Source organism: Argentina silus (genome assembly GCF_951799395.1).
Source record: "Argentina silus genome assembly, chromosome: 4".
Taxonomy (NCBI): domain Eukaryota; kingdom Metazoa; phylum Chordata; class Actinopteri; order Argentiniformes; family Argentinidae; genus Argentina; species Argentina silus.
In genome coordinates, this window is record NC_139658.1 from 7,928,216 (window position 1) to 7,955,715 (window position 27,500).

The window sequence follows — 27,500 nt, forward strand, 5'->3', positions numbered from 1 at the left end:
AATACATTTGTATATGAAGAATATATATATACAGAATTTACTCTGAGGTATTCATAATAACTACACATGGTAAACAGTAGATGCTAAATGGGACACTTGGGATGACCCTACGCTAAATCCTAGCCTTAAAGATGCAATCTGTAATTCAAACAATAACAAAGCTGGCTCCCAACCACTTTTTTGGTAAAACAGCTGAGTGGTGGGGCTGGAGAAATGTAACAACTCAATTTCATAGACAGATGCAAAGACTGACCATCTATGAGATCAAACTTATAGTTTTAACACTGTTTTGAAGCTATACAGTGTTTTACATTTTGAACAAACAATGGAGTAAAACTCTGCTATATGTTGGGTTCTGATGGGGTAAGACAGTTGAGACAGAACTTAGTTCATGAGGCATTTCTAAGTTATATTCCTCCAAAATCAATGGCTATACATCATTCATTTAAAAGTCAAAAAATGCCAATTACAGATTGCCCCTTTAACCCTTACCATAACCATTTTAAATCTCAACTTCAATGGGGTCAAGAGTCAGGCCATCCCAAGCATCCCACTTGGCATTTAGCCATAATAAACACCTTAGCTAGCTCAGCCTGCTTGGCTACAGACTGACCTGCTCAGGTAGGAGTGGACATCAGAGAAGCCATGGTACTGTGCCAAGGGAAACAGGATGCCAGTCGGGCAGCGCCCATCTCGCGCACGACAGAAGCTGCAGTTACAGATCCCACGACACGGAGGACACTGCCACTCCTGCAAGGACAGGAAATGAGAAAATGGTGGAATTACATTTAGATAATCTGTGATAATCTCACTCATAAACAAGAAGTCGTCCTGGCTGTAATTCACAAAAATTATACAAGGCTATTATTCCAGAAATAACACTCATCGTATCCTCAGGTTCACTATGCAGTCTTGAGAGAAGACCTTCAATCACAACCTTGAGAGAGAAACTTGTGTAGCCTATATGTGTCTGTGTTACTGCAGCCAAGCACAGAAGGTCCTGTTAATTAGCCCACCATTCACAGGCTACGGTATGGTGAGCTGCTGTGACTGTGAACACTGTGTGCTTTAGGCCTGCCAAACTGATAAGAGAAACTGCTACATCATAGCTTGAGGTAGAGACAAAAGATGTGGAACTGTCAAAAAAATGCAGCCTGGGTGTCCTTTCAAACAACCAATGCTTGAGATGAGGCGTAGCATGTTTGTTAAGGATTGTGTTTATGGCGACCAAAATGAAAAGGAGTTGAAAGTCATCGAAATGATCACAGCTCTCAAAACAAAAACCAAAAAAAAAAGCGATGGATCACATCATTGATTCATGGCTTCTGACCGGATCGAGCAGGGCCTTCTTGACGTCCTCTCCGTATCGGTTTCTCAGGCACGGACCACAGAACTGGCCCATGATCCCCCGGCAGTCCTTGCTGCGGCAACACGTCTTCGTGTCAGTCGTCTTCTGACGACACTGGTGACATGTAGAGCCCTTTGGGAAGAGAGAGCATATGTGACAGGCCCTGACCATCAGAGTGAACTTCCCTTTGAGACAATTCAAGTCACTGTGAAAAGTGCTCTTCAAATACATTTCATTGATTGATCCATAGACACATGTCTGTGCAACACACAGAACATACTGTACAACACACATGCTCCGATGTGTCTGTGAGGAGAACTTACAGTGGCCCTGTTATAGATCTTCTCTGTCATGTTGTCTGCCACCAGCTGGAGCTCGTCCTCAGTGATCTCCTCCACCAGACGCACAACGTGAGGTTTCCCCTGATTGGGCCGTGGGTTGCCGCGGCGCCGGGGCTCCCCGCGTACCTGGAGTCAGAATACGAATGTCCTTAACTGTCTACAATCCTGGGACCTCAGTCATGACATTCTCATCCTGACACTATGGCCCCGTTCAAACACTTAAATGCATCCTTCTTTCCTCCCTTGAAGTAAAAAACTAAATAAATTAAAAGGTCTGCAACTCTGTAATGCTCCCCAGAGTTGCGCGTCTGAAATAAATCACTGGGGTGCATAACAGAGCTGTGGACATGACTGTTTTCATGTAATCAACGATGTGAACCTCCAACAGTTCGTCCTCCAGACTCAGCTCCAGCTCCCTCTCGGGGGGGGTCGAGGGGTCCTCACATCCCCCCATGGACCGGGTCTGTCTCCTGGATGTCCTCTCTGGGTTACGCCTGGACTCTCCTGTTGCCACGGCGGACCGAGGAGGACGCTAGAGGGGGAGGGGCACAGCATAGGTCAATAATCCCAACAGAGTGTGGTCATACAGATTGTGTATACTGTGTCTTCATGTGTCTTCATCTGATTGTGCTTTTCATGTATGATTCACTGCAAAACCAATTTTCCCATTGGGGATAATAACATTTTCTACTACTGCTGCTGCTACTACTACTCACAGAACCTTTCTCTTTCTTGCGTTTGCCTGCACCACCGTGATTCTTCAGGAGCGCTCCTGGCATTTTATGCAAATCTGCCATCAGCTGTGCCAACTTGAGGTGTAAAACAAGATAGCAAAATTATACACAAGACAACTGCAATGAGAGGATACTGTACAGTTCAGCACATTTTTAAATGAATGATTTTTTAAACTTTCAGCTGCCTATTGTGTGCATCAGTGCTTTTACCAAGCGTACCATTGCTTTGTTAGCTTTGATGTTCTGGGCCCTCTTGGCCAGGAATGACTGTGGTCCATCTGTCTCAGACTCAGAGCCCGACTGTTGAGGTTGTGTTTCTTTAGACAGAGGTTTCTCTTCAATCTCAGGTTTAACCTTTTCCTTTTGGGTTGCTTTAGTCACAGGTTTCTCTTTAATCTCAGGTTTAACCTTTTCCTTTTTGACCTTCACACCCCACTCTTCTTTGTCATTGTACTCCACTTTTTCTTCATCATCATCACCATCATCAGCATCATCGCCGCTGCCATCCTCCTCCTCTTCACTTCGGTAACCTGCAGGTGTTCGAGGACGTAGCGCCACCCTCAACCTGAAGCGGTAGGCTGGAGGCCGTTTTGGCATGGTCTGTTTTGGGGTGGTCTGTTCAGACTTCACTGCTGCATCATCACTGTCTGAACCCTGTTGGAAAAATACCGTTCACAAATATTCGAATAGATCGAACCAAGGGAATCACTGAATCAAATTAGCTCGAGCAAGACATAGGCCTACAGACAATTACAGTCTTTAGATCTAATCTATAGGCCTACCTGAAATTGTTTAAACATACAGTAACATGAACAACGTTCAATAAGATCATAATCGGAGTGACACTAAACCAACTTGCTTGTCAACATGTGACAAAACAAAAAATCAAACCTTGATATCACAGAGGTCGCTTATTTCACTGTCGGAAAAGCCATAAAACGTTTTATCATTGTCTGACTCCTCTTCGAAAATATCCGCCATTTCCTTGGAAAGAGAGGACATTCTCAGAGCACCGATCTGTGGGAACAGCATGGCAATCACACAAGTGATCAGTCATTTAGCACTGCGTGCGTGGACTCAATTACAATCAGTGTTGTAATAAAGTAAAGAATAAGAATAAAGGTTACATTTTCCATCTCGGTCTTGCTTATCCAGATATTGTTATCGGGTCAGAATTGAAATCTTGGCTTTAATTCGCCCGCCTATCTTACCCACGTGGCTATCCAATTAAAGGACTTCCAATAAAAGCTCTCTCTCTCCGTCTCTCTCTTGCGCGCACGCACACACACACACACATACACACACACACACACACACACACACACACACACACACACACACACACACACACACACACACACACACACACACACACATACATACATACATACATACATAAATAAGTGCAGGTGCCGTCGCATACTCTAGGCCTACTTGAAATGCAGCTGAATTGCATAAAATAAATAAACCTTTGTTTTGTTTTTGGAGTGGGCTTGCCATTTAATGACAGTTGAACTAAGGAATGCATGTTAGGCTAAATACACAGTCAAAAAGATATTCTGTAACCATAGGTCAATTCGTTTGTTGAACACACTTGTATCCTTTTTATCTGACAGAGAAAGACCTCGGTGTGTGCAGGTGTTAGTGGGAGTGACGGTGGGAAACCCCGCTTGCATTCCCATCTCAGACAGAAGCTGGACACTCACTGTCCAGTCTCTGTGAGCTCAGCCTTAGAGACAACACTATTGTTCCCATGACTATCCGACAGTGGTTACGCTTAGCACTAGGTGAGTTCCGTTTTGTTCACTTATTAAAAAGTAGAATGATTTGGTAATGGATTTGAATTTTTAGCTTGGTTTGGAGTTTGCAATAATGTTAATTGTATGCTATACTAAATTCAACACCATTTTATGATTACAATGTAGGCTAAATATTTGAAGAACAACAATGGGAGAACCACAATGTCAGTAGTGTTTCCATTATTTACAATTCCTTTTAAAATCACAATAAGAGAGCTTGACGTTTAGAGGTCTTTGTAGAACTGAAAATACATTCTTACGGAATGTTTTGAAAGCATTTTGAAGGTGTATACTATTGTAATACCTCAATCAATCTAAGTGCATATATTGATCCAGAAACCTTTGAAGTGGACAACCAAAAAACATCTTTATTCAAAATGACACAAAAACACAAAGTCAGCTTTAATTGTCTTTCTCCGTTCTATGCTGTTTGTTGATGAATCTTTATTTACAGTACATGTCTCACAGTCAGTAAAATCGTATTCTGTCTGTTTCCCTCCTCTTGTCTCGCAGGATGTGTCTCTCTGTGTGTCTCTGCGCCCTCTGTCCAACCGGGGAGGAGATGTGTGTTCCTGGCGCAGCCTCAAAACTTCAAGGAGATGGAGGCTGGTAACGTGAGTGGAACGGTACAGCAATGTGCCCAGACTCACTGCTGTGCGGGCTACTTCCAGGTGGTCAATGGGGAAGCTGTGGCAGAGTTACAAGGTAAGGCCAAGACACATTCAGACACATTCAAGTTCAGGTTCATCTTTATTATTCCGTAGAAAATGTATTTGCAAGTTTGCAAGCAGACCACACACAATTGTGTCATGTAAGGAGAATTCAATTCAAAATGCTTTATTGGCATGACTGTATATACAATATTGGCAAAAGTCGATACAAATGATATGATCATATGCTCCTTTTTTGGTATTATACCATAGGTTGCAATGTGGTAGAGACGCCATGCCCAAATACTACCTGCTTTACTTCAAGGCGCTTGAATAACCACATTGGATGTGTATGCAACTCAGACCTCTGCAATAGCAACATCACATGGCACACAGAACCGAAACAACCTCAACTCAATCACTCAACCTCAACTCAATCACTCAACTCAACCGCAGGTATCAAAACTTTCTGTTTATTTGTTTAGTGGTCTGATTTGATGATCAGTCATATGCACATGAATGGAGCTTGGGTAATGTTTGTGACACAATATCAGATCTGGATTTAAATAGAATTGAAAATAATTTCAAATACTTTTCTGTGCTTGATTGAGTTTGCCTGGTGCAATTGAGGCAATTCTCAAAAGTGCAAACCCTGTCCGTCTGGCACTCCAGGCAGGCCCAAGCAAACCCTCAAAGTATTTTTGAAAAAATGAATGAATATATCAACCTAGGTCTGCACAATATTGAGTACAATCAAGGTTCATGTACTCAGCCATTGAATAAAACATGTTCATTCATAACACCTCCCTAACCCTAACCCACAACACTCTGTTGTTTATCAACCTTGGACCCAAAGCCAGGCGTGTGTATTCTTTGTCCCTCACTCCCCACACCCACACAGACAAACAAGAAAAACTGCTCATGATGTTCTTGGTAAAGAAATAGGCCATTTAAATTTCAGTATATGACTTTAGTAGAATGCTGTACATGTTATATTTAGGAAGATATAGTCTACTGTATTATCTGACAGCTACTCTAGTGGGGTTCTAAATGAAGAGTTCCATCCACCAAAAACTTCTAGAATACATTTGAAAGGTCATTAGCTATTCTTCCCTAAAATCATATTCTTGAAGTTGTCATCAATCTTGATTATTTAGATTTTTTATGATCAATATAACATGAATCATAAGTAACATAAGTGCTAATGGATATTCAGGTATAGCGTTTTGGACTGAAACTCGTCACATGTTACTGTATGAACATTACCTGATGTTGCTTTTCTTTTGGCAGATATAGTGAGTGCTACTGTGGTATTCATCCCTATTTGGACCCTACTAGCTCTCTGCATCGTGGTTGGGGCCGTGAAGTTGAGGCATCTTTCCAAAGATTATGGTAAATTTGGTAGAAAATCTGAAGTATACGCATGAAATTACATGACATGTCTTCCCTCTTTATCTCCTAGTTTGAGGAATTATTATGTAGCGTAGGTGATTTAGAATCACACTCTTGTGATGAGGTAGCCCTGCCTGGGACATATTAACTCAGGTGTCGCCCTTGGACCTTGAGGATGTCCTATTGGCCTAATGGTAGATGTTTGCAGTGTCTTGAACGTGGGAGACCCAGATTCGAACCCCTGCCTGTCACCGTCACTTAATATGTTGGATAACTCATCCATGGTAAACACTTCAGTAAATTCAATCTGTTGATACAATAATCACAGACCAAGATAAACCGCTGGATCTTTGGCCCATAACCAAGCCAGTGATCTTTGCAGGTGTGAGGCATCCAAGAGGAGTCCATTGTCTTGACTCTTTGGGTTTGATAAGACTCTACACTCCCACAGCCTCTCCCCTCCCTGGGAATGCCACATGGAGTTGTAGACTAACTGCACAGCTGGCATCACTGGTGTCTAATGGTTTTGAATTAACTTGAGTTTAGGACTGATGAATAGTGGCTGAATTGAAGGAAATTATTATTATTTAAAAAAAAAAATGTTTAAAGCTTGATCAAAAGAAAATGATGTAGCAGAGAATAGATGGAGTTACCAATTGAATCCAAACTTTTTTGATAATTCCAAATGTATTCCAAGTTTTTTGATCATTATTTATGTTTTAAGTGTGCTTTCCTATTCTTTGTGGGTTTTAATGGTGGATTTCATTGTATGATCAGCTGGATAGTTCTTCCTCCTCCTCCCTCACACACCCTCTCTTGCTGACCTTGGTTTTTCTCACAACAGTTTCACTCCCTTTTCCTGCCCTTCATGCCCCCCCCCCCCCCCCCCATTCCAGTCATTCGATCAGAATGTTGGTCCCAGAAATGATGCAACAGTTTCACACTGTCTGAAATGTCAGAGTAATCTATATCTACTGTGGTCATCGTTTTGAAATTATTTCTCTCCCTTCATCTCTTAGGGGAGAAGCCACCGTCTTCATGCCACACACCAGAGAGGTCTGATATTGACCTCACCCACATGGAGCTCCAGCAGGTAATCCTTGAATCTATTGAATGTAATGGAATAAGGTCAGTCATTTCACAAACAGTAACCTCTCATTCTATTCCATCCATTAAAATGAGCCTGTCCGATTTCTACCTCCACTGCTGGGAACTATTACACAGACATTGGGCCCCAATTTGCATGCGCAACATTTTTTATGAAATTAAATTGGGGCAAAGTCGGCTATCTTTAACTTAATATTTCTAATAGACACAATGAGAAATAATCCAATGGGAGTTTTGAATACTGTGTCTAGCGTTTCTGTGATATGCAATGCATTTTCAGACTGTTTACAAAAACTCTGATTGAGTAATTACAATTTCCTCAAAACCATTAAAATCAAGCTACAATAAAAATCATGCTGTGGAGTATTCTAGTTGTAAGGTATTTATTCCTCTGCTCAGCACTATTTGTTGACTCAAATTGGGGCCCAGAATCTTATACACCCCTTCATCTAACACAACATGTTACTTAATATGTTTTGTGTGCATTCAAAACAAACCTTTTCCCTATCCATTTCAGGTGGTAGGTCAAGGTCATTTTGCATCAGTATGGCGGGGGAGGCATCAGGGGTCCACAGTGGCAGTCAAGGTTTTCCCTGCGGGGAACAGGCATGAGTTCACAGCAGAGAAGGAAGTGTTTGAACTGCCACTCATGGTGCATTCAGGGATTGTGCAGTTCCTGGGCGCTGGGAGAGGATTGGAGGATGGAGAGTGGGCGCTGGTCCTAGAGCTGGCCTCATGTGTGAGTAGTCCTGTACAGGCTGATCTGTGTGCACAGCAGGGCAGGCTGAGGACGTAGAAGTTGAGGACGTAGAAGTCGTAGAACGGGTTCATTGTAATGCATGGAATTGAATGAGGAATGGTATCAATTACCATTCCTCATTCCATTCCGTGCATTACAATGCACCCATCCTCCGATTTCTGCCTCCCTCCTCTGGTGCATAGATATGTGTTTTTATTTCAATCAAATTGATATTACAAAGATTGACTTGCGAGAAGATGATGACGACTTTTGAATTCAGGGCTCGCTGAATTCCTTCCTGTCCAAGAACACCAGTGACTGGATGACATCATTGAAACTGGCCCAGTCTCTCGCTCAGGGATTAGCTTTCCTCCACTCTGACTACTACAGACATGGTATGTGCTATAATACTGACCATGTTCAACACTCAGTAACATATGTTTATGGATGCAGTTCGTGTGACGTGTTTGTGTGTGTCTGTGTCACGTGTGTGTCACGTGTGTGTGTGTGTCAGTGATCTATGTACTGTACGATCTATATAAGTCATTGGTGTGTGTGTGTGTGTGTGTGTGTGTGTGTGTGTGTGTGTGTGTGTGTGTGTGTGTGTGTGTGTGTGTGTGTGTGTGCTCATCATAGGTCTGCACAAACCGGCAGTTGCCCACAGAGACATCAGCAGCAACAATGTGCTAGTGCGGGCAGATGGTACCTGTGCCCTGTGTGACTTTGGCTGTTCTACCATCCTGCGCCCCGGTCGTCAGAGCTGGCAGCGACACGAAAGCACCGTACTGGTGAGCCTGAAACCCTAGCAGCAAACCTGGGTTGAAGTAGTATTCAATTTGTTTTCAAATACTTGAGGTGTGCCTGCTTTTTCTTGCCCAGTGCAATTGATCTAATTGAAAAGATAATCGTACCAAAGGTGCAAACAAACCTCACGCACCTCAAGGTTTAAGGTGGGGTAAGAAATACTATTTCCAACCACGTCTGCCTAACAACGGTGCAGTGGAGCTGCTTGGAACGAATCAATTTGATCTTAAAAACAACAATAACAATTTGATTTCACATGCTGCTTACAGTCATTTGATGCTCTTCTTCATTCCCAGGGCAGTGTTCAGGTTGGGACATTGCGCTACATGTCTCCTGAGATCCTGGAGGGCTGTGTGAACCTGAGCAGTGGCTGGTGCCTCCTGCAGGGGGATGTGTATGCTTTAGGACTTCTGCTCTGGGAACTCTGGATGTGCTGCTCCGACCTGTTTGCAGGTAAGTATCCAGCCGGGGCACTTATAGGATAGGTGTGCCTGCACATGATAGTAGTTACTGGCTAAATATGTGTGCTGTCACTCCTCAGACAATGGCAAATAACAGGGTGCTACAAAAGGTCTTTGCTAGGAAGTAGGTTGGGGGTGGGGGAAGGTGTGACACCAATACTTGCAACCCAAATGTAGCGAGTTGGCTCTGGGGCAATTCTGACAAAAGTGCTTTTAGTTGAATAACTTACACTTACCTCAGCCAGTAACCTGGTCTATAGCTGTACCTATGCTATCTCTTCTTGGCCTTATAACTGAGGAGAAAGAGATGCCTTTGATATACAGTATAATCGGTCTGATGGCTGGCATGATCATGGTTTGTGAAATCATCCTCTGCATCACAGCCAATTGAAGCAATTAATTTGTTCTTTTACTCAAAATTTCAAAAAAATGATTTGTTTATAGTTCATAGTATTACGTATAGTATAGTTATTAGTACATAGTCTTGACATACTGTATGCATAATGATCAATGGCTCATCATAAGCATTGACAGCATTGACAGCAATATGCATCAGCACCGACATTCACACACACACACACACACACACACACACACACACACACACACACACACACACACACATTGTTTCTCCATCCATCCTCAGGCAGCCCTGTGCCAGAACATAGACTGCCATATGAAGTGGAGCTGGGGTCCAGTCCGACTTTGGAGCAGCTGATCCTGTTGGTGTCTGAGAGGAGACAGCGCCCCACGGTGCCCGAGCAGTGGGAACAGTTCATCCAGGTATTTATTGATGACTGACCTAACGGTCTCTTGGTCAGCTAGCCTCATCAGTTGCCATCAGGGGAGGCTAGTGGAGGTAGAAATCGGAGGACGGGCTCATTATAATGCATTACACATGTTTGATACCATTCCTCATTCTAATTCCATACATTACAATGAGCCCGCCCTCCGATTTTTACCTCCACCAGCCTCCTCTGGTTCCCATCATACATATGATGTACATATGATGGGAACTGATGGAGCCATTTGCAAACTAGCAGTACCGTATTTAGATAGTGAGAGTAATGAATAATTTTATTTAAATCATTTACAACATGTGATTTTGTCCTGATTAGTGTATACTGTATCTGTTTTAGGGGTTTGCACTGCAAGAGATTCTGTCAGACTGCTGGGACCATGACTCTGATGCTCGGCTAACAGCCCAGTGTGCAGTGAATAGATTACTCTCACTTCCACCCTGTTGTTCCATATGAGCCCTTTTGCTAAATGCTAAATGGGATGCTTGGAACGACCCCACTCTGACGTCACCCAATTGAAGTTGGTTGAGGTTAAGGTTAGGGTTAAGATTAAGGTATTGGTTAGTTAAGGGTTAGGGTAAGGGTTAAGGTTATGGTAAGGTTTTTACGGTAGGGTCGTCGCAAGGAACCCACTTAGCATCTCCCCTTCTGTTATACATTCTCTAGTCTGTTTTTGTCATTAATACAGTAGGATTAGATTAGCTGTCAACAATGCCTAGAAATACCTCTGTTGATACTATAACAAGGTCATGCGGTTGCATGTCAGGCGGTTGCTATTTCATTGATATCTCATACACAGTTGGTTCATAGTCCTATGTTGGTTGTTAACATTTCTTTTGTTAGCAACAAATAATATTATGTTAAGTGGACTAGCACTCTACATGTCTGTATTGTTATTGGAAAGTTAAACCATGTCTTTTCTTTGAAATAAATGTGTTTTTTAGTCTCTGTCTTTGTCCTTTTTACTTTGTATGCCCTTTTTAAAATATATATACTTAATATGATTTGCATAAGAGCCACCTGCACACATGTGTCCGTGTCATATGTTTGTAAAATCATCAGAACACCTTGCAACGCATTTACGCGTGACGCGTGCGCAACGCATGTAAGATACAAGCTCTAATTGTGCAAGTAAGGCTTTAATGCATGCAACATTTTCCATTTTGGGATACAGCAGAAACGTTTGCTTGCTTTTCTCTTACAAAAAGGAGCGCAACAATAGTCTTTTGAGCGCATGCAATAGACGGGCGGGGCTTGTCGAGTCGCAGCCCAATCCGGAAGAGAAACAGTCTTGAATTCCACAGAAACTTCCTTGGATCGAATACCAGAATCTAACGCAGGTATGTAGTGAAACGGTTGATTATCTATTGGATTTTCACAGGCGTCAATATCGAGGATTTAGTGCTATAACATAATATAAATGACAATATACTTGTTTTTTCCCTGAGGCTACTTCCTAAATGTTCGTGTGATCAGAAGATGAAGTTAACCTCTGCTTAACATAGTTGAATGTGAATTTGTAAAAAGAGGAACACGCCTAACATGTAATTTGTTGTTTATATCTGGGGACTGTGGGAATATTTTACTAGTGGGAATTGTATATGCAAATAATCTACATCATGACAATCTACATCATGCTATTTGCTGTGTCAATGTACAATGGACAGCAACATTTAATTTGATTTGATTGCATTATTCCTTTTGCTTATAATTATGTTTTCCAGGACATTGTCTAGGATCAGCACCCATTCTTACTTCATCTGACTGAAAGAACAATATATAATGTGGCCCAACCAAGGTAGGCCACCTGACCAACACCATTATCTAGTCTATGTGATCTAGTGGCCTACAAGGTGTTACTGAACTTAAATTAGCGTCAGATATAACCTTTTTTTTATATGCAATGTTGTAATTGTGATATAATTTCCAGGTCCTCCTCATCCACAAGGCCACCCCAACCCTGCCTTCCCCCCTTCACATAACCCTGCATTCCCTGGGGGACAACATCCAGCATACGCCCCTGGTCAAAATCCAGCATACGCCCCCGGTCAGAATCCTGTGTACGCCCCTGGTATGAACCCAGCCATGCCTCCAGGGACCATGCCCTACGGAGCCCCGGGACAACACCCTTATCCTGCAGGCCCAGGTGGTGCACCTGGCTATCCAGGGGTCAACTACCCCCATGTCCCCCCAGGTGGCGTCCACCCAGGCCCCTACCCTCCCCCAGGAGGCGTTCACCCAGGCCCCTACCCTCCCCCAGGAGGCGTTCATCCCATGGCAGGGGGGTTTGCTGGGGGGTTAGCGGGAGTTGGGATGGGTATTGCTGGGCATAAGGCACACAAGAAGATGAAGAAGGCAAAGAAGGGAAAGAAGGCACATAAGGCCCATAAGAAACATGGCCACAAGGTGAGTGTCAGACACAGGAAGGCTTGGTGGACTTTGAATAGGCGGTGATCCGTCCCAGTAATAACGTACCTGTGTGACTCATGCTTTGTGTACTCTACTGTTTTTGTGTGTGTGTGTGTGTGTGTGTGTGTGTGTGTGTGTGTGTGTGTGTGTGTGTGTGTGTGTGTGTGTGTGTGTGTGTGTGTGTGTGTGTGTGTGTGTGTGTGTGTGTGCGTGTGTGTGTGTGTGTGTGTGTCGTTTTCTGCACCTTAGTTATTGTTTCACCTTGTGACATTGAGATGCATTCTTTCTGTAGGCCTATAGAATGATATGATGAGTTCTGTAGAATAACTCTTGATTCTCTGTATCCCCCCAGTCTTCAAGCAGCAGCAGCAGTAGCAGCAGCAGCAGTGACTGAAGCCACTGATCCAAAATTACAAAATGACAGAGGTCAACGTACAGTACACGTGGATGGGGGACTACTTAAAATAAAATAAAATCTAAATTAAGTTTAACACTGTAGCAAAGGCAATAGAGTATGTATTGGTCTTCAATACAGAAAGTAAAGTAGTTACTGTGTGTAGTGTACATAATTCATAATAGCTATAGTACCTTTATTAATGTATATATCATATGATATACATATCATTGTGTCACGGATAAAACAGAAAAATTAAGCTTTGTGTAATATTATATGAATTGTTATTATATTGCTATAACTAACAGTGTGAAAGCCATGTTGAAAGTCATGCTGTGTATGTTACCAGAAAAACAAGCCAAATAAATACATATTTTACTTGTGTTACAAAACATGTCATTGGGTTATTCCATTTTTTTGTCTGCAATATTTATGAATGTAGTATAACTTATTATTTATATCTATGTACGCATTATCTAATTTGACTAGATTTCAGGCCCAACCAACCTATTTGTCCTGGCAGAGAACAACTTGATACATTGTATCCGCTTAAACAAAGTTTTTGGCAACATTATGTTATTTTGCAACTGTAACAATATATCACTGTAGATCAGAGAGTCAGTTATATTCTTAACATCTCATTTCCTATCATTGAAACTTTCTGCGCAGTTCCGTCCCAGCGAAACATGTCCCAGGGCGGGGAAAGAGTGTGGGGGAGGGTTCGGTGAAAGGGGAAAGTTCAGAGGTTCCAGTTTTGTTGTCTTTGTGTAAAGGAGTGGAGCCCGATCTCACGCACTATCACTCTTCCCTCTTCCCCGAATCCTTTCAAAACTCTCCCCCGGGTTTATACCCTCCCGAACCTCTCCCCTTCTACCCTTCGACCCCACCCTCCCCCCGAACACATCTCAAACCACGGATCAGGTAAGAATATTTTATACATGTTTTTTTGTGTGTGATGAAATGCAAAGAAACGCGCACCGCATCTGGCAAGCTAGCAGTTAGCTAGCTTCCCCATACTAACCCAATCAGGCTTCACGTGAAATTGGCAGGCCGCATTGAACACGCAGCCCGCAAGACAAGTCGAGTAGGCTCATAAGGCTTATTATCTGACCCATAGCTACTGTTTCCAGTATTACCGTAATAGATAATTGATGTTGGGGTAATTTGAACATGAGCATGAACATATATTCATTATTGGTTCATTGCTAGCTAGTGTGAATGCCAACTGAACAGTCATTCATAGCCAGTCCACCATGTACACATGCTGCTTACAGTCATTGAGTCAAATAGCCACCCAGTGGCTGGTTGGCTTGCTAACAGCTAGCTAACTGCTAGCGCCGGCCGGTCAAGCAAAACGCGAAGTTTACTCCATAATTGACGGGCTATCGGATTCAGTGCTTATGCATTTCAGAGTCAAGGTAGTTGTGATTCATTCTAGTCAAGATCAGCTAGCTTGCTAGTTAGGCCACACTTTGATGCATCTTACGACCCCAAGTTAGCAGCTGGTTAGCTTGCTATTTAGGTAATTGAATCAATCAGCTTTTGTGCTACTGGCAAAAAAGATACACACGCGAACTTGAATTACGATCATGTCTACCACAGCTTAAGTAAACTATACTAGTATTCTAAAACGGGTTACTTTCCAAGCAACAGCCTATCAAAATGCCTCATTTAGGCTACATTTAGTTTGCTGCGATCAATGATTCCTAGCAAGCAACCAGGTGTAATGAATACAACTGATTTCTGTTGGCTTCATGATCATCCTGCTTCCATTTGAAGTCATTTAGATAGTTTACGTAGTTTACGTATACATGCTACCCTTCCTGGCAAGTGTAATGAGATCTGTAGGCCTGTGTGTTATTCAACCTAGTCATTGTTGGGCAGTGGGAGATGCATTCTTCTTATTGTTATTACAATCTGCAATCATGATCTTGAACTCTGGTTGATGCAATACTTCTGTCTGGCCTCATCATGCTCTGCTGTCTTTCAGATCCATCTCTGTGACCAAAGACCCCAGTCTCTAAACAGTCAGCCACTCAACCGCCAAACTGGACGACATGGACTCCGGTGTGATTGAAGGAGGGCTTAATGTCACTCTGACAATTAGATTGCTCATGCATGGCAAGGTGAGGTCCTTTTTTCATCCAATGCCGAATGGGTTCTTAGAACGGAACTTTGGGAATGGGTGGAGGATTATGGAGGGAATGATGTGAGGATGCACAGGTGTGTTTGCGATTTAGGCTATGTATGTGATCTAATGGCCAGTTGGTGGCTACCATGGCTTTATAGGTTCATGTTCTTGTACCTTGTTTCTAAATGCACCTGTGTTTCTTTTCTCTTTCAGGAAGTTGGAAGCATCATCGGCAAGGTTTGTTTTTGCATATTTCCACTATTATTCTTTTGCTGCCTCTTGAAGAATGTACTTATTCCAGTTACTAAGTGTACTAATATGAACTCTTTTGAATGGTCTTCCCCTGTAGAAAGGTGAATCTGTGAAGAAGATGAGAGAAGAGGTGAGTTTCTTCCCCCTTTCTTGTATTTCTGATCTTAGTGTTGACGATGCCATTGGAAGAGGAATGTCCAGGGTTACAGATTCGGTTTGATCTCACGTGTATTTCCCTTCCTTTTCAGAGCGGGGCTCGCATCAACATTTCTGAGGGAAATTGCCCTGAGAGGATCATCACCCTGGCTGGTCCGACCACCGCCATCTTCAAAGCATTCTCCATGATCATCGAAAAGCTGGAAGAGGTAATTTATGTTCTGACTGGCTAAGCTGTCCATTTATCATCTCACTCAAGTGTAAAGAAAGTCTTTTAATAACTCTCTCTCTCTCTCTCTCCTCCCAGGACATAAGCAGCTCCATGACGAACAGCACAGCGACCAGTAAGCCCCCCGTGACCCTACGCATCGTGGTGCCTGCCAGCCAGTGTGGCTCCCTTATTGGGAAAGGTGGCTGCAAGATCAAAGAAATCCGAGAGGTACAGTAGGAAACTACGATGACACACAACCAAATCACAATCCTTGTTGGAATCGAACGTTGGTGATCAGGCTCTCCCTTCCTGTGCTCTCTAGTCGACAGGTGCTCAGGTACAAGTGGCAGGGGACATGCTTCCTAACTCCACGGAACGCGCCATCACCATTGCTGGCACTCCCCAGTCCATCATTGAGTGTGTGAAGCAGATCTGTGTGGTTATGCTTGAGGTAAAGTAGAATCTATGTTTTTAGGTTTGTTTATGCAATGATTAGAGTGATAGGCATATGGCTGTGTTGTTCTTACCCATACAACTGTATTGTTACCAATACAATGATATATTCCCAGACCCTGGAATTAAAGATGGAAGTAGAGATATCTGCCATCTATATTTAATAAGTCTCTGGATGAAATAACCCATGTAACTTCTTTTTTTATTTTATTTTTCATAACTAATATGTCTGACCTGCTGCTTACTATACTGTTTGAAAACAAACACAGCTGTTCATTGAGATCTGACCTTTATTGTGTCCTGTTTTTGTCTCTGCTCTGCAGTCTCCCCCTAAGGGGGTCACTATCCCCTACCGGCCCAAGCCATCAGGATCTCCTGTCATCTTCGCCGGAGGACAGGTATTTACCAGGGCTAGGAGGAGCACGGGAAGCTTTTGAGAACTAGAGAATCTGTTATGGATTAGTTTGGCAGTTATTTGGGCTTGTCCTCTTGTCTTTTTTAAGGTACATTCAATTAAGGGACAATATAAGGGATTTCAACAATTGCCTGATTCGTTTTTATTATTATTTTTACGACTTGATGGATGACATTTGCCTTAGAGGCAGTTTATAATTAAATTTTTGTATCTCTAAATATGATTTTTCAGGCTTGTTGGTTTCTTGTTACTAACATTTCTAGAGCTCAAGCCACAGAAGTAGGCTGCATCTCTCCACCCTCTATTGTTAGTGTGGAGAATGAGTTGAATCCCGAAAGACAAGAGTTCAGCTCAGCTCCTGCTCTACTAGGCACCGCAAGGCTCTTAGAGGATTGAAAATGTTTATTATAACTCCCCACTTGTGTTTTCTGTGTTTTTCAGTCACTTTTTAAATGTCTATACAATTTCTCTTCCCTGATGATGTGGAGACTTTGGACAAGACTTTGTTGTGTTTAAAAAAAAAAAAAAAAAAAAAAAAAAATGTCTTCATTGCCTCACCTAAGTGTAGCGAACGCCGTAGATTGTTGTTGGGTTTCAAACGTTGGTAGCTCAGAAAGTGTGGCGGCAACGAAAGCGACTCCTGTGAGTGCCAGCCGGTGAGGGAAACATGTCGGCAGGACGCCCATGAATGCTCTGTTCTCGTTTCAGGCGTATGCCGTTCAAGGACAGCACGCGATTCCACAGCCAGATGTAAGTGCAGTAGTTTTCATCTCCATCGGCCGCTCCCCCGTGTCTCCAGTCCCTCATTCACTCTCACACACACACACACCCACACACACACTGGGAAAGGGTAGACTGAAGGCCAGGGGTTCCAATCCGGACCTAGCCTCGAGTGTTAATAAAACGAGTTCATCTTTCCATCTGTGCTCTGCCAACGGATGTTCTGCAAACTAAAGATCTGTTGGTACCGATCCAGAATGCTGAGAAATAGACGCTTTGCGTTTGCTTTGTGAAGTGAAATATGTACCCCGGCCCGCAGGTTGTGAAGCAGACGTAGACTATACTTTAGGCAATTAGCAAATGGGTTTAGGTGTTTGTCCAGACTCTCCACCCCTCCATGTTGTAACAATCACTCTCTCTTTCTTTCTCTTCACTGATGCTCTACCACTCTCATTCATTTGACCGTGTGTAATAATGTGTTGTGTGTTAACAGTTTGTGTAGTGAGGCCATGCCACACTTCTGAATAAGAAAGTCTCTCTCGTCAAGTCATTCGGTTCCACTTTAACCTTTTGCACTGTTTTTGTCCCTCCATTAACATCCTCTGTTTCTTTTTTTGTCTCTTGTTCCTATCCCTCTGTCGTTTCACTCAACATAGTAGTGTGTATCCATGTTTTTTTGCTTTTCATAAATATGAACGTCGGTCAGAAGACATTGCACCATCGTGTGACTGATGTAGTAGTCCTTGTTGACCTGTAAACCCTGTGTTACTCTACTGTCTGTAAGTTAAAGTCAGTGTAAGTGTGTGGTAGATAAGTTGAGCCCTGTGGTCTCAGTTGATACTTGGGCATGGTTTTGACTGTAGGAGATCTCCGTCATTCTGAGAGATCCCACATGTATTGTCATAGCCGTGAGGCAGAAGTCTACCACCCAACTTTTCCAATGGATTCATCCCGAACTGATGAAGAGTGTCAAAGCAGAAGCGGTACTGAATAGAGAATGTATAAGATTGTTCTCTGACACAACAACAATCCATTTTTGGAGTTTGAGAATAAGGATAACTGGTCAAGAGGTGGTGGTGGTGGTGGTGTGGGGGGCGGGGTATGACTGTCTGTTTTGTGTTGACGCTGTGATGTTAAATCTGTCCCGACTGACCATGATTGTCCCGTCTTTCTTTCCTTCCCCCCTCCCCCCCCATTTCTCTCCCTACCCCCTCTCTCGCTCTCACAGTCTTCCTCTGCCTCTATCTCTCCACAGCTCACCAAGCTCCACCAGCTGGCTATGCAGCAGAGCCCCTTCCCTCTGGCGCCCAGCAACCAGGGCTTCACTGGTGGGTGCCACGCCACACACCAGGGTCTCTCTGACCGATACAGGCTCACTGTTTTACCTCTCCCATCACTGCAAATCAGAAATAATCGTAGTTTCCCGATTGCCTGACTGATAACTGATGTCACACCACAGACCACTATTCCTCGATTGCATTTATATCGCGCCTTTCCAGACACCCAAAGCACTCGCATTGTAAAGGGGAGAACTGACCTCATCCGCTTCCAATGTGTAGCGCCCAACTGGGTTATGCCACGGCAGCCATTATGTGCCAGAAAGCTCACCACACACCAGCTGTTAGTGGTGAGAGAATCATGACGTCGAAGGAACCACTAGACTAGAGGCTCTCAGTGGATTTCTATTGACCTCGAATCAGGAATAATGTTAGTGTCCTGATTTACAGATTTCTTGACTGATGAATGATTTTCTTTCCCCCCCCTGGAAAGATGAATTGGTGCTAATTATTTTCCCTTGCTACTTTTTTTAAAATTTATTTTATTTTATTTTTTTCTTCACCTTTAGTGTTCATTATTGTTCTTTTAGGCTTAATGAGAAGTGGCACATGTTTGAGTTGTTTGCTGTGTTTCTTTCTACCAGGGATGGATGCCTCTGCCCAAACTAGTTCCCATGAGATGACCATTCCAAATGATGTAAGTGGTTCCCCTTCACAGTCTGTCTCTGTCCTGTTCCAGTAACAGTCCACAGAACTGGGCAGTTGATCAAATTCACATTCCTGCTTGCTCTGAACATCGACATGCTTTTCAGATGCACTGTCAAAGCCTGTTAGTGTTCTACTAATTGGTTTGTAATTTCTCCTCCTCCTCCTGCTCTCCTCCCTCTCCTTACCTAGTTGATTGGGTGCATCATTGGCCGTCAGGGATCCAAGATCAATGAGATCAGGCAGATGTCCGGCGCCCAGATCAAGATCGCCAACCCCGTGGATGGCGTGGCTGAGCGCCAGGTCACCATCACTGGTTCCCCTGCTAGCATCAGCCTGGCAGAGTACCTCATCAATGCCAGGTGAGACACACCTGTACCCTCTCACACACACACACACACACACACACACACCTGGTGTCCCTCACCTGTACGCCTCACACCGCATCCCAATTGCCCGCGGTGCGTGCGATCGTCAAGGTGGGGAAAAAAACGGATCTCTCCCGCTATAATCAGTTTGTGTGTGTCCCAATCAGCGGCGTTTTATCAAAAGCCTCCGCGTGCGTCTAGGCTGTCAAGCGTGTTAACGGACACTCGGGTCTCTATTTCAGAGGCGCACGCCACCTAGTTCCATCCACTGTGGCGTTGTCCTGCTGTGCCATCTGACGGATCATATCAGGACAGCCTCTGTAGCTTGTAGCACGCCGACCCACGAGACGGGAGTCTATTAGGATGCGGTGTGAGCCTCCGAAACACCCACTGTTAACTTAAGACATCCTCTCAAGTCAGGTGGCATTTCCCGGAGCACGCAGGCAATGCTCTTGATGCCACTGTCCTTGAGCAGTTGTCATTTGGGCTGCATGTTTCTGCCTGCCTTTTTATTTACCCGGAATAGACGACACTGAGACAAACCCACTAATGTCGTTTGCCCCCCCGCCCCTCAGTCATGGTCAGATAGTCCTTGTCTGTCAGACTCTCACCTCCTGGTCAGGTTGTGCTAATGTTGTCCCCTTCATCCTGACCTCCACCCCTCCCTCCATCCCTCCCTCCATACTCACCAGCCTACCCTGTAACCCATCCCGACTGTGTGTCCCTCTTTTTTTTCCTTGTCTCTCTCTTTCTACAGCGTAGAGTCCTCTAAAGCTTCCTCCAACCTTGAACAGACCCTCAGCACGAGCCTCTGCCCTCCCTCCACTACTACCACCACCTCCTCTCCTGCCGCTACCTCTACCGCTTCCTCCTCCTCCTCCTCCTCCTCCTCTTCCTCCTGTTTGGTGCCCCCCCCAGCCTCCATCTCTCTGTCCTTGTTGGCTCCCGGGCCCCCCTCCTCTTCCTCCTCCTCCTCTTCCTCTGACTCCCTCCACCCCAGCTCTCCCGCCTGTGTCACCAGTCTGCTCAGTCTCAAGCCCCTCCCCCTCCTGGCCCTTCATGTTGTCAGCGGTGCGACCTCTAGTAACCCGGCCCACTCTGCCCCCTCCGAGCCCCCTAAGCTCTCGTCTGAGTTGGGCTCCAAGTCCAAGAGGAGGAGGCTCTCCCCTTACTAATGTAATCGGAAGCACACAAGTCCAGTACAGAGTAGACATGCTTTCTAGTGTCTGTACTTGTCCTGCTTGTGTACTTAGCTGGCTGTGTTACACGCTTAACTCCCAAATTCACCCTGAAATGCTAAAGGCCAGATATGGGTCCACTGCTTGTTTTGTCTCTTCCACCCCCCCCCTCCATGGACACGTAGGTCCATGAGCTTTCTAAGGAACTGTGCATCTCTTTGATCAGCATGGACACTCCTGACTTCTTATTTATCTCTAAAGCTTTTGGGTTTCCTCTCACTGTAAGCTCAGGTAGCTCCTATCATGCCCTCTCAAGATGTCATGCTGTGTATTGATTTGAGGAAAAGTTTGTAACATTTTGTGTTGTTAAAGCCATCGCTAGTAAACTGTTAAGTTCCAAAGTCCTCCTTGTTTCAACATATGGTGTACGTACATGCTAGATGTAACTGCCTCTGCAGTCTCTCTGGGTGGCATGTTCAGTTTGGTAGGATTCCTGAGGGTATCAATCAAAATCGCCATATATCGCCATAACGGGTTGTTGGACATGTACAATTTCAGGAAAATGAGTGTTCATTGTTTATACATACAATGAATTCTAGAATCAATCCCGTAATTTTCATTTTCCTTTCGCTCACCTGCCCCATGATCTCTGCTCTACGGTGCGTTAGCGGCGAGCAGAAGCCGGTCCCAACAGGAGAACGTCCACCGTTTAAATAACTTAGTGAGGAGGGTCGATAGGAAGGGGGAAGAACATCCACTGATCTGTTCATACAATACCGGAGGGCGTTCTGTTTGTTAGAATGATCTGAATTATAAGACGTGAAATTGAAGTTTTTGTTTGCTTCTTTGTCCTGTCTTGATTGATTGAAACACAGCATGGCTTATTCTCTCCCCCCGATCTCTCGATGTTTCTCTCCAGGCTCTCCTCTGAAGCTACAGGACTGGCGACCAACTGAAACAACAACACTGCATCCGCACTAACCCCCCCCCTCCACACACACACACACTTTTTACCATCGGCTTCTTTAAGTGGTCAATGAACTATCCAACTTAATTATGCCCCTTTTTGTTTTTGTTTTTTGTTTTTTTTTGTTTTGGAAAATCACACCACCGCATAATTTTGATCTGCATTTATTTATTTTTTTGTTTTTACTCAAAGAAAATAATTTGGTTTTTAATTCCCTTTTGAGTCCAGTTGGAGGTTTTAATGATTTATTAGTGATTATTTTTTTTGTTGGATGGAAACTCTCTCTCTCTCTCCCTGTCTTTCTTTACCATCACACAAAAGAGTAGAGGTGGAAAAATCTGAATAGGCATAGGTTTAGTTCTGTACAGTCAGATTTTTTCTTTAAAAACGAAAAGGCAAAAAAAAGGAAAAATAAAAAAGTCTCAAAAAATAAAATAGATTGACTGTTTTTTTTCTGCGTTTTACCCCCCCTTCCCCCCACACACACACACACCCTGTCCCTCCCCCAAATCCTCAAGTCATGTTATCCATTGAAAATCTGCAATATCACCTTAATTTGATAACACACCCCGTAATGTCAGTTAAGTGCTTGTCCAAGGGGGGGGGGGGTTACATGTTTGTCACCATGGGGACAATATATGTAGCTCATATTTGGGTATGACAGACCAACCTAACACTAGGAGAGGCTATTGCATCATTTGAATCACTTAAACTGTGTACTACGCATGTCACCTTAACTTTTATGTTCCGTGTCATTCCCATTTTTCCACCTTCCCTTTTGCCCCCTGTGATCATTTGTTCAGGCTTTTTGCCAGGGACGGGAGGTTTTGGGGTTATGGATGGGAGGTTTTGGGGTTATGGATCGGCTCCAGGGTTAGGAAGCAGAGAGGACGATCCTCTTGTTTTGTAAAGACTGATACTACTAAAAAAAAAAAAAAAAAAAGTTGGAATATTTGTTTTAAAAGGAGGAAATATTTTTTTTAACTACCAAAGGGGATTGACTCCTGAACAATGACAGGTCTGTCTAAGTGTGATAAGATGAAGAGATGAATCATTAAGCTGAACCTAGACAAGGAAAGGGTAATGAGTTAACACTAGTGTCCTGCTCTTCCTTTGCTTTTGCTCAAGTCAGATTTTATTTTTATTATTTGCAGGAAAAACCTTTTGTGCACGTTTTTGAAAGACTGTAGACCTGGGTGCCACAACATTGTTTAAAAAGGATACAGAAATAAAGATGTGAAATGCTACAAAACTATACATTTGCCTGTGAAGTACTTTTTTTCTGGTTGTGTTCATGAACTTGTCTTCGAGGGAGTCGTCAATCATCAAGGGCGTCAGGGATGTGTTCTATAGGCTGGCCCTCCTTTGGCTTGGTCCTCCTCCTGGGTATCCTCAATTTAGTGGACATACTAATGAATTGACACACCACTCCAGATTTTTAACAGTGAGTTTTTTTATTTTTTTTTATTTGTCTTAATTTGATTCTTAAATATATTTATTGTACACAGATACAATACATAATGCAATATAAAAACAAACAATTCATTTGAAAGGAGTTTGTTTTGAATCAGCATATCAGAAACATACGTGTCTCTTTTACAGTCACTAGAGGGCAGTAGTCTTGTTATATTGGCAACATTTTCTTTCTTCTGTTAGATTAGATTGATGTCCAGTAAAATTCCCATTTGTTTAATTAATGCCTGAGGGGACAGAATGGATCTAGAGATGTGAACGTTTACAAATTGAGACCTCTAAAAGGGAACACTAATGAATCTATAAAACATTAGGGAACACAGAAGCTGCCATTTTTTAGCTTATAAAATGGACCCTGCTGAGTCACTGGACGATAGTCAGAGCAGGGGTGTATTCAGTCAGTGAGATGAAAACGTTCACAACATTGCAGATAGAAATGTAGAGTACAGAGCTGACAACGTCTGTTTCTACATACCAGACACTCATTCATGTTCTACACAATACATTTCTATTTGAACATTGTGTAACGATTTCCTTCCCCAGGCTCTATAGGGGCCTCTGCTATGAGGCTGTTCAGTCATGGTAGATGCTAAGTGGGATGCTTGGGACGACCCTACTCTGACTTCACACCATTGAAGTGGAGATTTAAAACGGTTAAGGTTAGGGTTAGGTTGTTGGGTAGGATCGTCCCAAGGATCCCACTTCGCATTTCCAGGGACCTTAATTCTGTAGTTGCCAGACATTTCTGCTCAGGCTTTCAGTTGGTTTGTTCATGTGTGAGTTGTGAGGATCTCACTTTGATCTGAGCCACACTTTAGAATGTGACAATTGTTTTTGGGACCAATATACAATACCCATACTATCTAACAAGCATGCTTTTGTGATCTGTACACTTCCAGATGTACATGGTGAGGTTTTGTTCCAAAATGCTAGGATGGTATTGCATTTTTAATACAGTAAAAACACTGCAATACCAAATAAATATTTCATCTACAAAATCAAGACTGCCCTGAATGAAACAGGCTATAGTTTGCTCAGTGATGGGGAATGATTTTGAGCATAATATTTCTTATTCATAGCCACTGTTCTCCAACATGTTTTGATGCCCTGACCTCACAAATGGTACCCATAGCCACATTAGCAAACTATGGCTACGTCTGGTACAATACAATAGCGCCATCTAGTTGAAAACATCAGCACCATTAAATTATACAGTCTCACATTTTACAAATTTGTCCCTTGTGTACAGAGTAAAGAGGTCAGATATTTACATGAACGTTAACTTAAAATACAGATTGTATAAAATGACAACATAATCCCTGATGCAAAAAATATATAAAATGTAAACAACTTAAAAAGAACAAATGTAAACATCGATGTTATTTCTAATACTAACAAAGCCTTGAATTCCCTCATAGATGTAACAATGAATTACACTCAGTGCATAATGGTGGTGAGGAAACAGGATATTGAACATAATGAACACTAGAAATCAATTCAATGTACAGGAAACAGTACAGTAATAATAAGTGCAAGCAGCAACAGGGGCCACTCCGAAAACGTTGCAATTTCAGATTAACGGTAAAATGGAACGGTATACATAACAGTTTTCATTCTAAGGTCTGGGTAAGAGACAATACGCTGATGATGAACTATGACACATATTTGGTGATGACATGATGACAGGGAGGATAGTAACAATCATAACGGAATCATCATAAGAGAGGTGGTGTAGTGTTTAAAGTAAGTCTCATTTGACGGTGATTTGATGGGGGGGCCCCTGTAAGTGAGGTGAGTTGAGTTGAAGTGTTTTTGCAAGGCTGGGGCTAGGGGGGGTGGGAGAGTGGGGGTGGGGGGCTGGGTCTGCTGTACAGAGGCCTGTCCAGTCCAGGCAGCCGAGGTCTGGGGGTGGGGGAGGTGTGGGCTGGGGTCTCTCCTCACCAGTTGCCGCTGGGGGGTCGATTGGGCTCTGCGCTGCCTGAGTGGTCCAGCTCAGCACTATCACAGTCTGAGTCGTCATAAAGACCCTGGGGTAGGGGAGAGAAGGGTTCATCTGAGTTAGAGGGAAGCAGTGGATCTATGTAACAGACTAAAATGGTTGCACTGATTACTGGAACTAGCCCCTGTAGACTTGGGGGTTGTGCCCCCTTGAATCTTTCCAGTCTGCTGAGGCTGTCCTGGTGGGAGGTTGCAGAGGTTGCAAAGCACTGCTGCAAATATATTTGTTTTCTATACCTTAATGGTGTCAAAACAATATACAGTATGTAAAAGGTGAATTCATTTTGATGTTATGGGGAGCAGAAGTGGACATGCACGCACTGGCTGAGTACCCCCCCCCCCCCCCCGAGCTAGCTGTGTTCTAAAGCCCATTGACCATGTTCTGCATTGGCTTAATGTAAGGATTCTGTGGAAGAGAGATTTTGCCATTTTGGCATTGAATTATCTGTCAGATTAGATGAGTCATCATATTGTTCATAGAGTTAAAACAACAACAACAATAACAGAAGATAGGATGAGTCTAATGAGATCACAGCTTGCAGTATTGAGCCAGTACATTGCGTCCGCTTCAACCATTTTTGATGCAGATTGTTGTTCATATCCACACTGTTTCTGACCTGTTTTCCTTGGGAACCAAAGACGTTGCACATTTTTGTTCTAGCTCTGCACTAGCAAAGCTGATTAATGTAATGAAGGGCTTAGTGATTAGTTGGTTGACTGAATCCGGTGGACTAGAGCTGGCATAGGACAAAAGACGTGCAACGGATGGAAATACATATTTGAAACAGTTTCAAATACTTGATCAAATTGAGGTGTGCTTGATTTCACTTATCGGGTACAAGGGGGCCAGTAGAATAATCTCAGGAGAGTAAATGCCACTTGCAAGGCACACCTCATGTTTTTTGTAATATTTAAAACCATTTCAAATATGGATGCAGTGCCCAGGTCTGCTACACAGTGACAGACTATTATGGGGATGTTCATTTCGGAAACTCAAAACTTCCAAGTTAAAATTCACGTAGGTTATTGACGTAGAGCTTCTTGGAGTATCATCGTTCTACAATGAGTTTCCGAGCCGAGTTTCCTAGTTCCCAGACTGCGTCTCTCTGACCGGTCCTACCTCGTAGTTATTCTGATGCTCGGTGGTGAGCTGGGTCTTGACCTGTCGCAGCGCAGCCTCCTTTTCTGATAGGCCGTCGGAGCCCTGGGCGTGGTCAGCGGTGTCCGCAGGGATCTCGGAGCCCTGAGACAGCAGGTCGTCGCTCTTGTCGTCCAGGCGCTCGTCCGTGTTGGTGCTGACCACGTCTGGCGTGCCGCTGTGGGAGTGGTCGCTGGTGTTGCCCTCCTCTCCGTCTGACACAGACAGGTTCTCAGAGCTGAAGGTGGACAGGGACTGGCACTTGGTGATGCTGACGGGACGACTGAGGGGGAAACATGAAGAACAAGAAACACTCATTTTAAAGATCTGGAGTCGTTTCTGGGATGCAAGGATATCCTTATGTCAGCTCATAGCATTGAGATTGGAACTGTGGAGAATATTGAGTAACACATTATCAACATTTCATGAATGACATCTTCCAGTCCTCCTGAAACAATTCATCTTCTCATATTTATTGACTATTTACTTTTGTGTAACCGATTATGCCTTTTACAAATCAGTCTGTACTCTGTCTTTCCGTGTATGTCTTTTTGTTCTGTGTTTTGATGTGTTTTTCTTTCCTTTGTATTTTTATTGCACATTTTGAAGCTTGTTTTACTCAGTTACTGTAAAAATGCTTCATACAAGGTTCTGTCGGTCTGCTGTTTTTTTTTGCGTGCAAATTAAATAAACTACGAGTAGCCAGTTGTCGTGGTCTGATTCTTGATTCTTCGACATTTACCAACCTCACCTCAATAACGGTTGAGTGGTAGACAGCGAAGCACACTAATGATGTAATGCTGATAGTGTTTGATATTGTGATTCTCACCGTCTTCGTGGGAGCTCCACCTCACTGTCCACCTCCCCCTCCTCTTCCTCTGATGACACGCCACGCCTCTGAAAGAGAGCGGGAGGGGTTACAGCAGGGCCGTAGTGTGAGTAGTGACAGGAAGATGAACCCATAGTATGGAGCTGTAACCGCTCATTTGAATAGAAATACATTCAAATAAAAATGTTAAAAGGAAACAAAAGAAATACAGTACAGTACAGTACAGTATATTGTATTGCCATAAATGAACT

At 43.4% G+C, this 27,500-nt stretch overlaps 5 protein-coding genes across 9 annotated transcripts in view; 3 read left to right on the plus strand and 2 right to left on the minus strand.

Annotated features, from left to right (window-relative positions):
- The window catches only part of LOC310803026 (cell division cycle-associated protein 7-like), a gene marked incomplete at both ends in the record, with an annotated part of 3,598 nt that extends 173 nt beyond the window's left edge, over nucleotides 1–3,425 (minus strand). The window contains 7 exons of the mRNA XM_083667664.1: nucleotides 614–750; nucleotides 1,331–1,480; nucleotides 1,672–1,815; nucleotides 2,069–2,221; nucleotides 2,406–2,498; nucleotides 2,643–2,723; nucleotides 3,315–3,425. Of these exons, the coding sequence (XP_083523790.1) occupies nucleotides 614–750; nucleotides 1,331–1,480; nucleotides 1,672–1,815; nucleotides 2,069–2,221; nucleotides 2,406–2,498; nucleotides 2,643–2,723; nucleotides 3,315–3,425 (869 nt within the window). The remainder of the gene's footprint in view (nucleotides 1–613; nucleotides 751–1,330; nucleotides 1,481–1,671; nucleotides 1,816–2,068; nucleotides 2,222–2,405; nucleotides 2,499–2,642; nucleotides 2,724–3,314) is intronic.
- Nucleotides 3,426–4,176: 751 nt separating this feature from the next.
- On the plus strand, nucleotides 4,177–10,631 carry LOC310803027 (bone morphogenetic protein receptor type-2-like; the record flags this gene model as incomplete). The annotated part of the gene is made up of 9 exons (XM_083667665.1): nucleotides 4,177–4,210; nucleotides 4,736–4,927; nucleotides 7,284–7,357; nucleotides 7,889–8,110; nucleotides 8,391–8,505; nucleotides 8,747–8,898; nucleotides 9,211–9,367; nucleotides 10,022–10,158; nucleotides 10,515–10,631. 9 exons carry the CDS (start codon nucleotides 4,177–4,179, stop codon nucleotides 10,629–10,631), a joined length of 1,200 nt encoding a protein of 399 aa, XP_083523791.1.
- An 805-nt stretch (nucleotides 10,632–11,436) lies between these two features.
- Nucleotides 11,437–13,366, plus strand: prr13 (proline rich 13). 2 transcript variants are annotated; one of them, XM_083667458.1, is made up of 5 exons: nucleotides 11,437–11,515; nucleotides 11,900–11,973; nucleotides 12,106–12,369; nucleotides 12,403–12,581; nucleotides 12,937–13,366. In XM_083667458.1, the coding sequence occupies exons 2-5, from the start codon at nucleotides 11,958–11,960 to the stop codon at nucleotides 12,976–12,978; spliced, it is 501 nt and encodes a 166-aa protein (XP_083523584.1). In that variant the 5' UTR covers nucleotides 11,437–11,515; nucleotides 11,900–11,957; the 3' UTR covers nucleotides 12,979–13,366. The 2 variants fall into 2 exon arrangements, with proteins under 2 accessions (XP_083523584.1, XP_083523583.1); XM_083667457.1 differs by having other exon boundaries at nucleotides 12,106–12,581.
- Nucleotides 13,367–13,714: 348 nt separating this feature from the next.
- LOC310802877 (poly(rC)-binding protein 2-like) lies at nucleotides 13,715–23,068 on the plus strand. 4 transcript variants are annotated; one of them, XM_083667453.1, is made up of 13 exons: nucleotides 13,715–13,899; nucleotides 14,969–15,104; nucleotides 15,323–15,346; nucleotides 15,459–15,491; nucleotides 15,610–15,726; nucleotides 15,825–15,956; nucleotides 16,051–16,179; nucleotides 16,505–16,579; nucleotides 17,305–17,346; nucleotides 18,545–18,644; nucleotides 19,238–19,290; nucleotides 19,491–19,660; nucleotides 21,764–23,068. In XM_083667453.1, the coding sequence occupies exons 2-13, from the start codon at nucleotides 15,036–15,038 to the stop codon at nucleotides 21,798–21,800; spliced, it is 981 nt and encodes a 326-aa protein (XP_083523579.1). In that variant the 5' UTR covers nucleotides 13,715–13,899; nucleotides 14,969–15,035; the 3' UTR covers nucleotides 21,801–23,068. The 4 variants fall into 4 exon arrangements, with proteins under 4 accessions (XP_083523579.1, XP_083523580.1, XP_083523581.1 ...); XM_083667454.1 differs by having other exon boundaries at nucleotides 18,572–18,644; XM_083667455.1 differs by lacking the exon at nucleotides 17,305–17,346.
- A 2,153-nt stretch (nucleotides 23,069–25,221) lies between these two features.
- LOC310803540 (mitogen-activated protein kinase kinase kinase 12-like) overlaps nucleotides 25,222–27,500 on the minus strand; it is a gene marked incomplete at both ends in the record, with an annotated part of 15,449 nt that continues 13,170 nt past the window's right edge. The window contains 3 exons of the mRNA XM_083668361.1: nucleotides 25,222–25,311; nucleotides 26,403–26,703; nucleotides 27,250–27,317. Of these exons, the coding sequence (XP_083524487.1) occupies nucleotides 25,222–25,311; nucleotides 26,403–26,703; nucleotides 27,250–27,317 (459 nt within the window). The remainder of the gene's footprint in view (nucleotides 25,312–26,402; nucleotides 26,704–27,249; nucleotides 27,318–27,500) is intronic.

What these genes read in the sequence shown, in the direction of transcription:
- LOC310802877 (XM_083667453.1), top strand. Translation starts at nt 15,036, where the DNA reads ATGGACTCCGGTGTGATTGAAGGAGGGCTTAATGTCACTCTGACAATT. An exon ending in TTGGAAGCATCATCGGCAAG is followed by an intron (nt 15,347 to 15,458) that starts GTTTGTTTTTGC and finishes CTTCCCCTGTAG; the next exon opens with AAAGGTGAATCTGTGAAGAA. An exon ending in GAGTACCTCATCAATGCCAG is followed by an intron (nt 19,661 to 21,763) that starts GTGAGACACACC and finishes GTTTCTCTCCAG; the next exon opens with GCTCTCCTCTGAAGCTACAG.
- prr13 (XM_083667457.1), top strand. An exon ending in ATAAGAAACATGGCCACAAG is followed by an intron (nt 12,582 to 12,936) that starts GTGAGTGTCAGA and finishes GTATCCCCCCAG; the next exon opens with TCTTCAAGCAGCAGCAGCAG.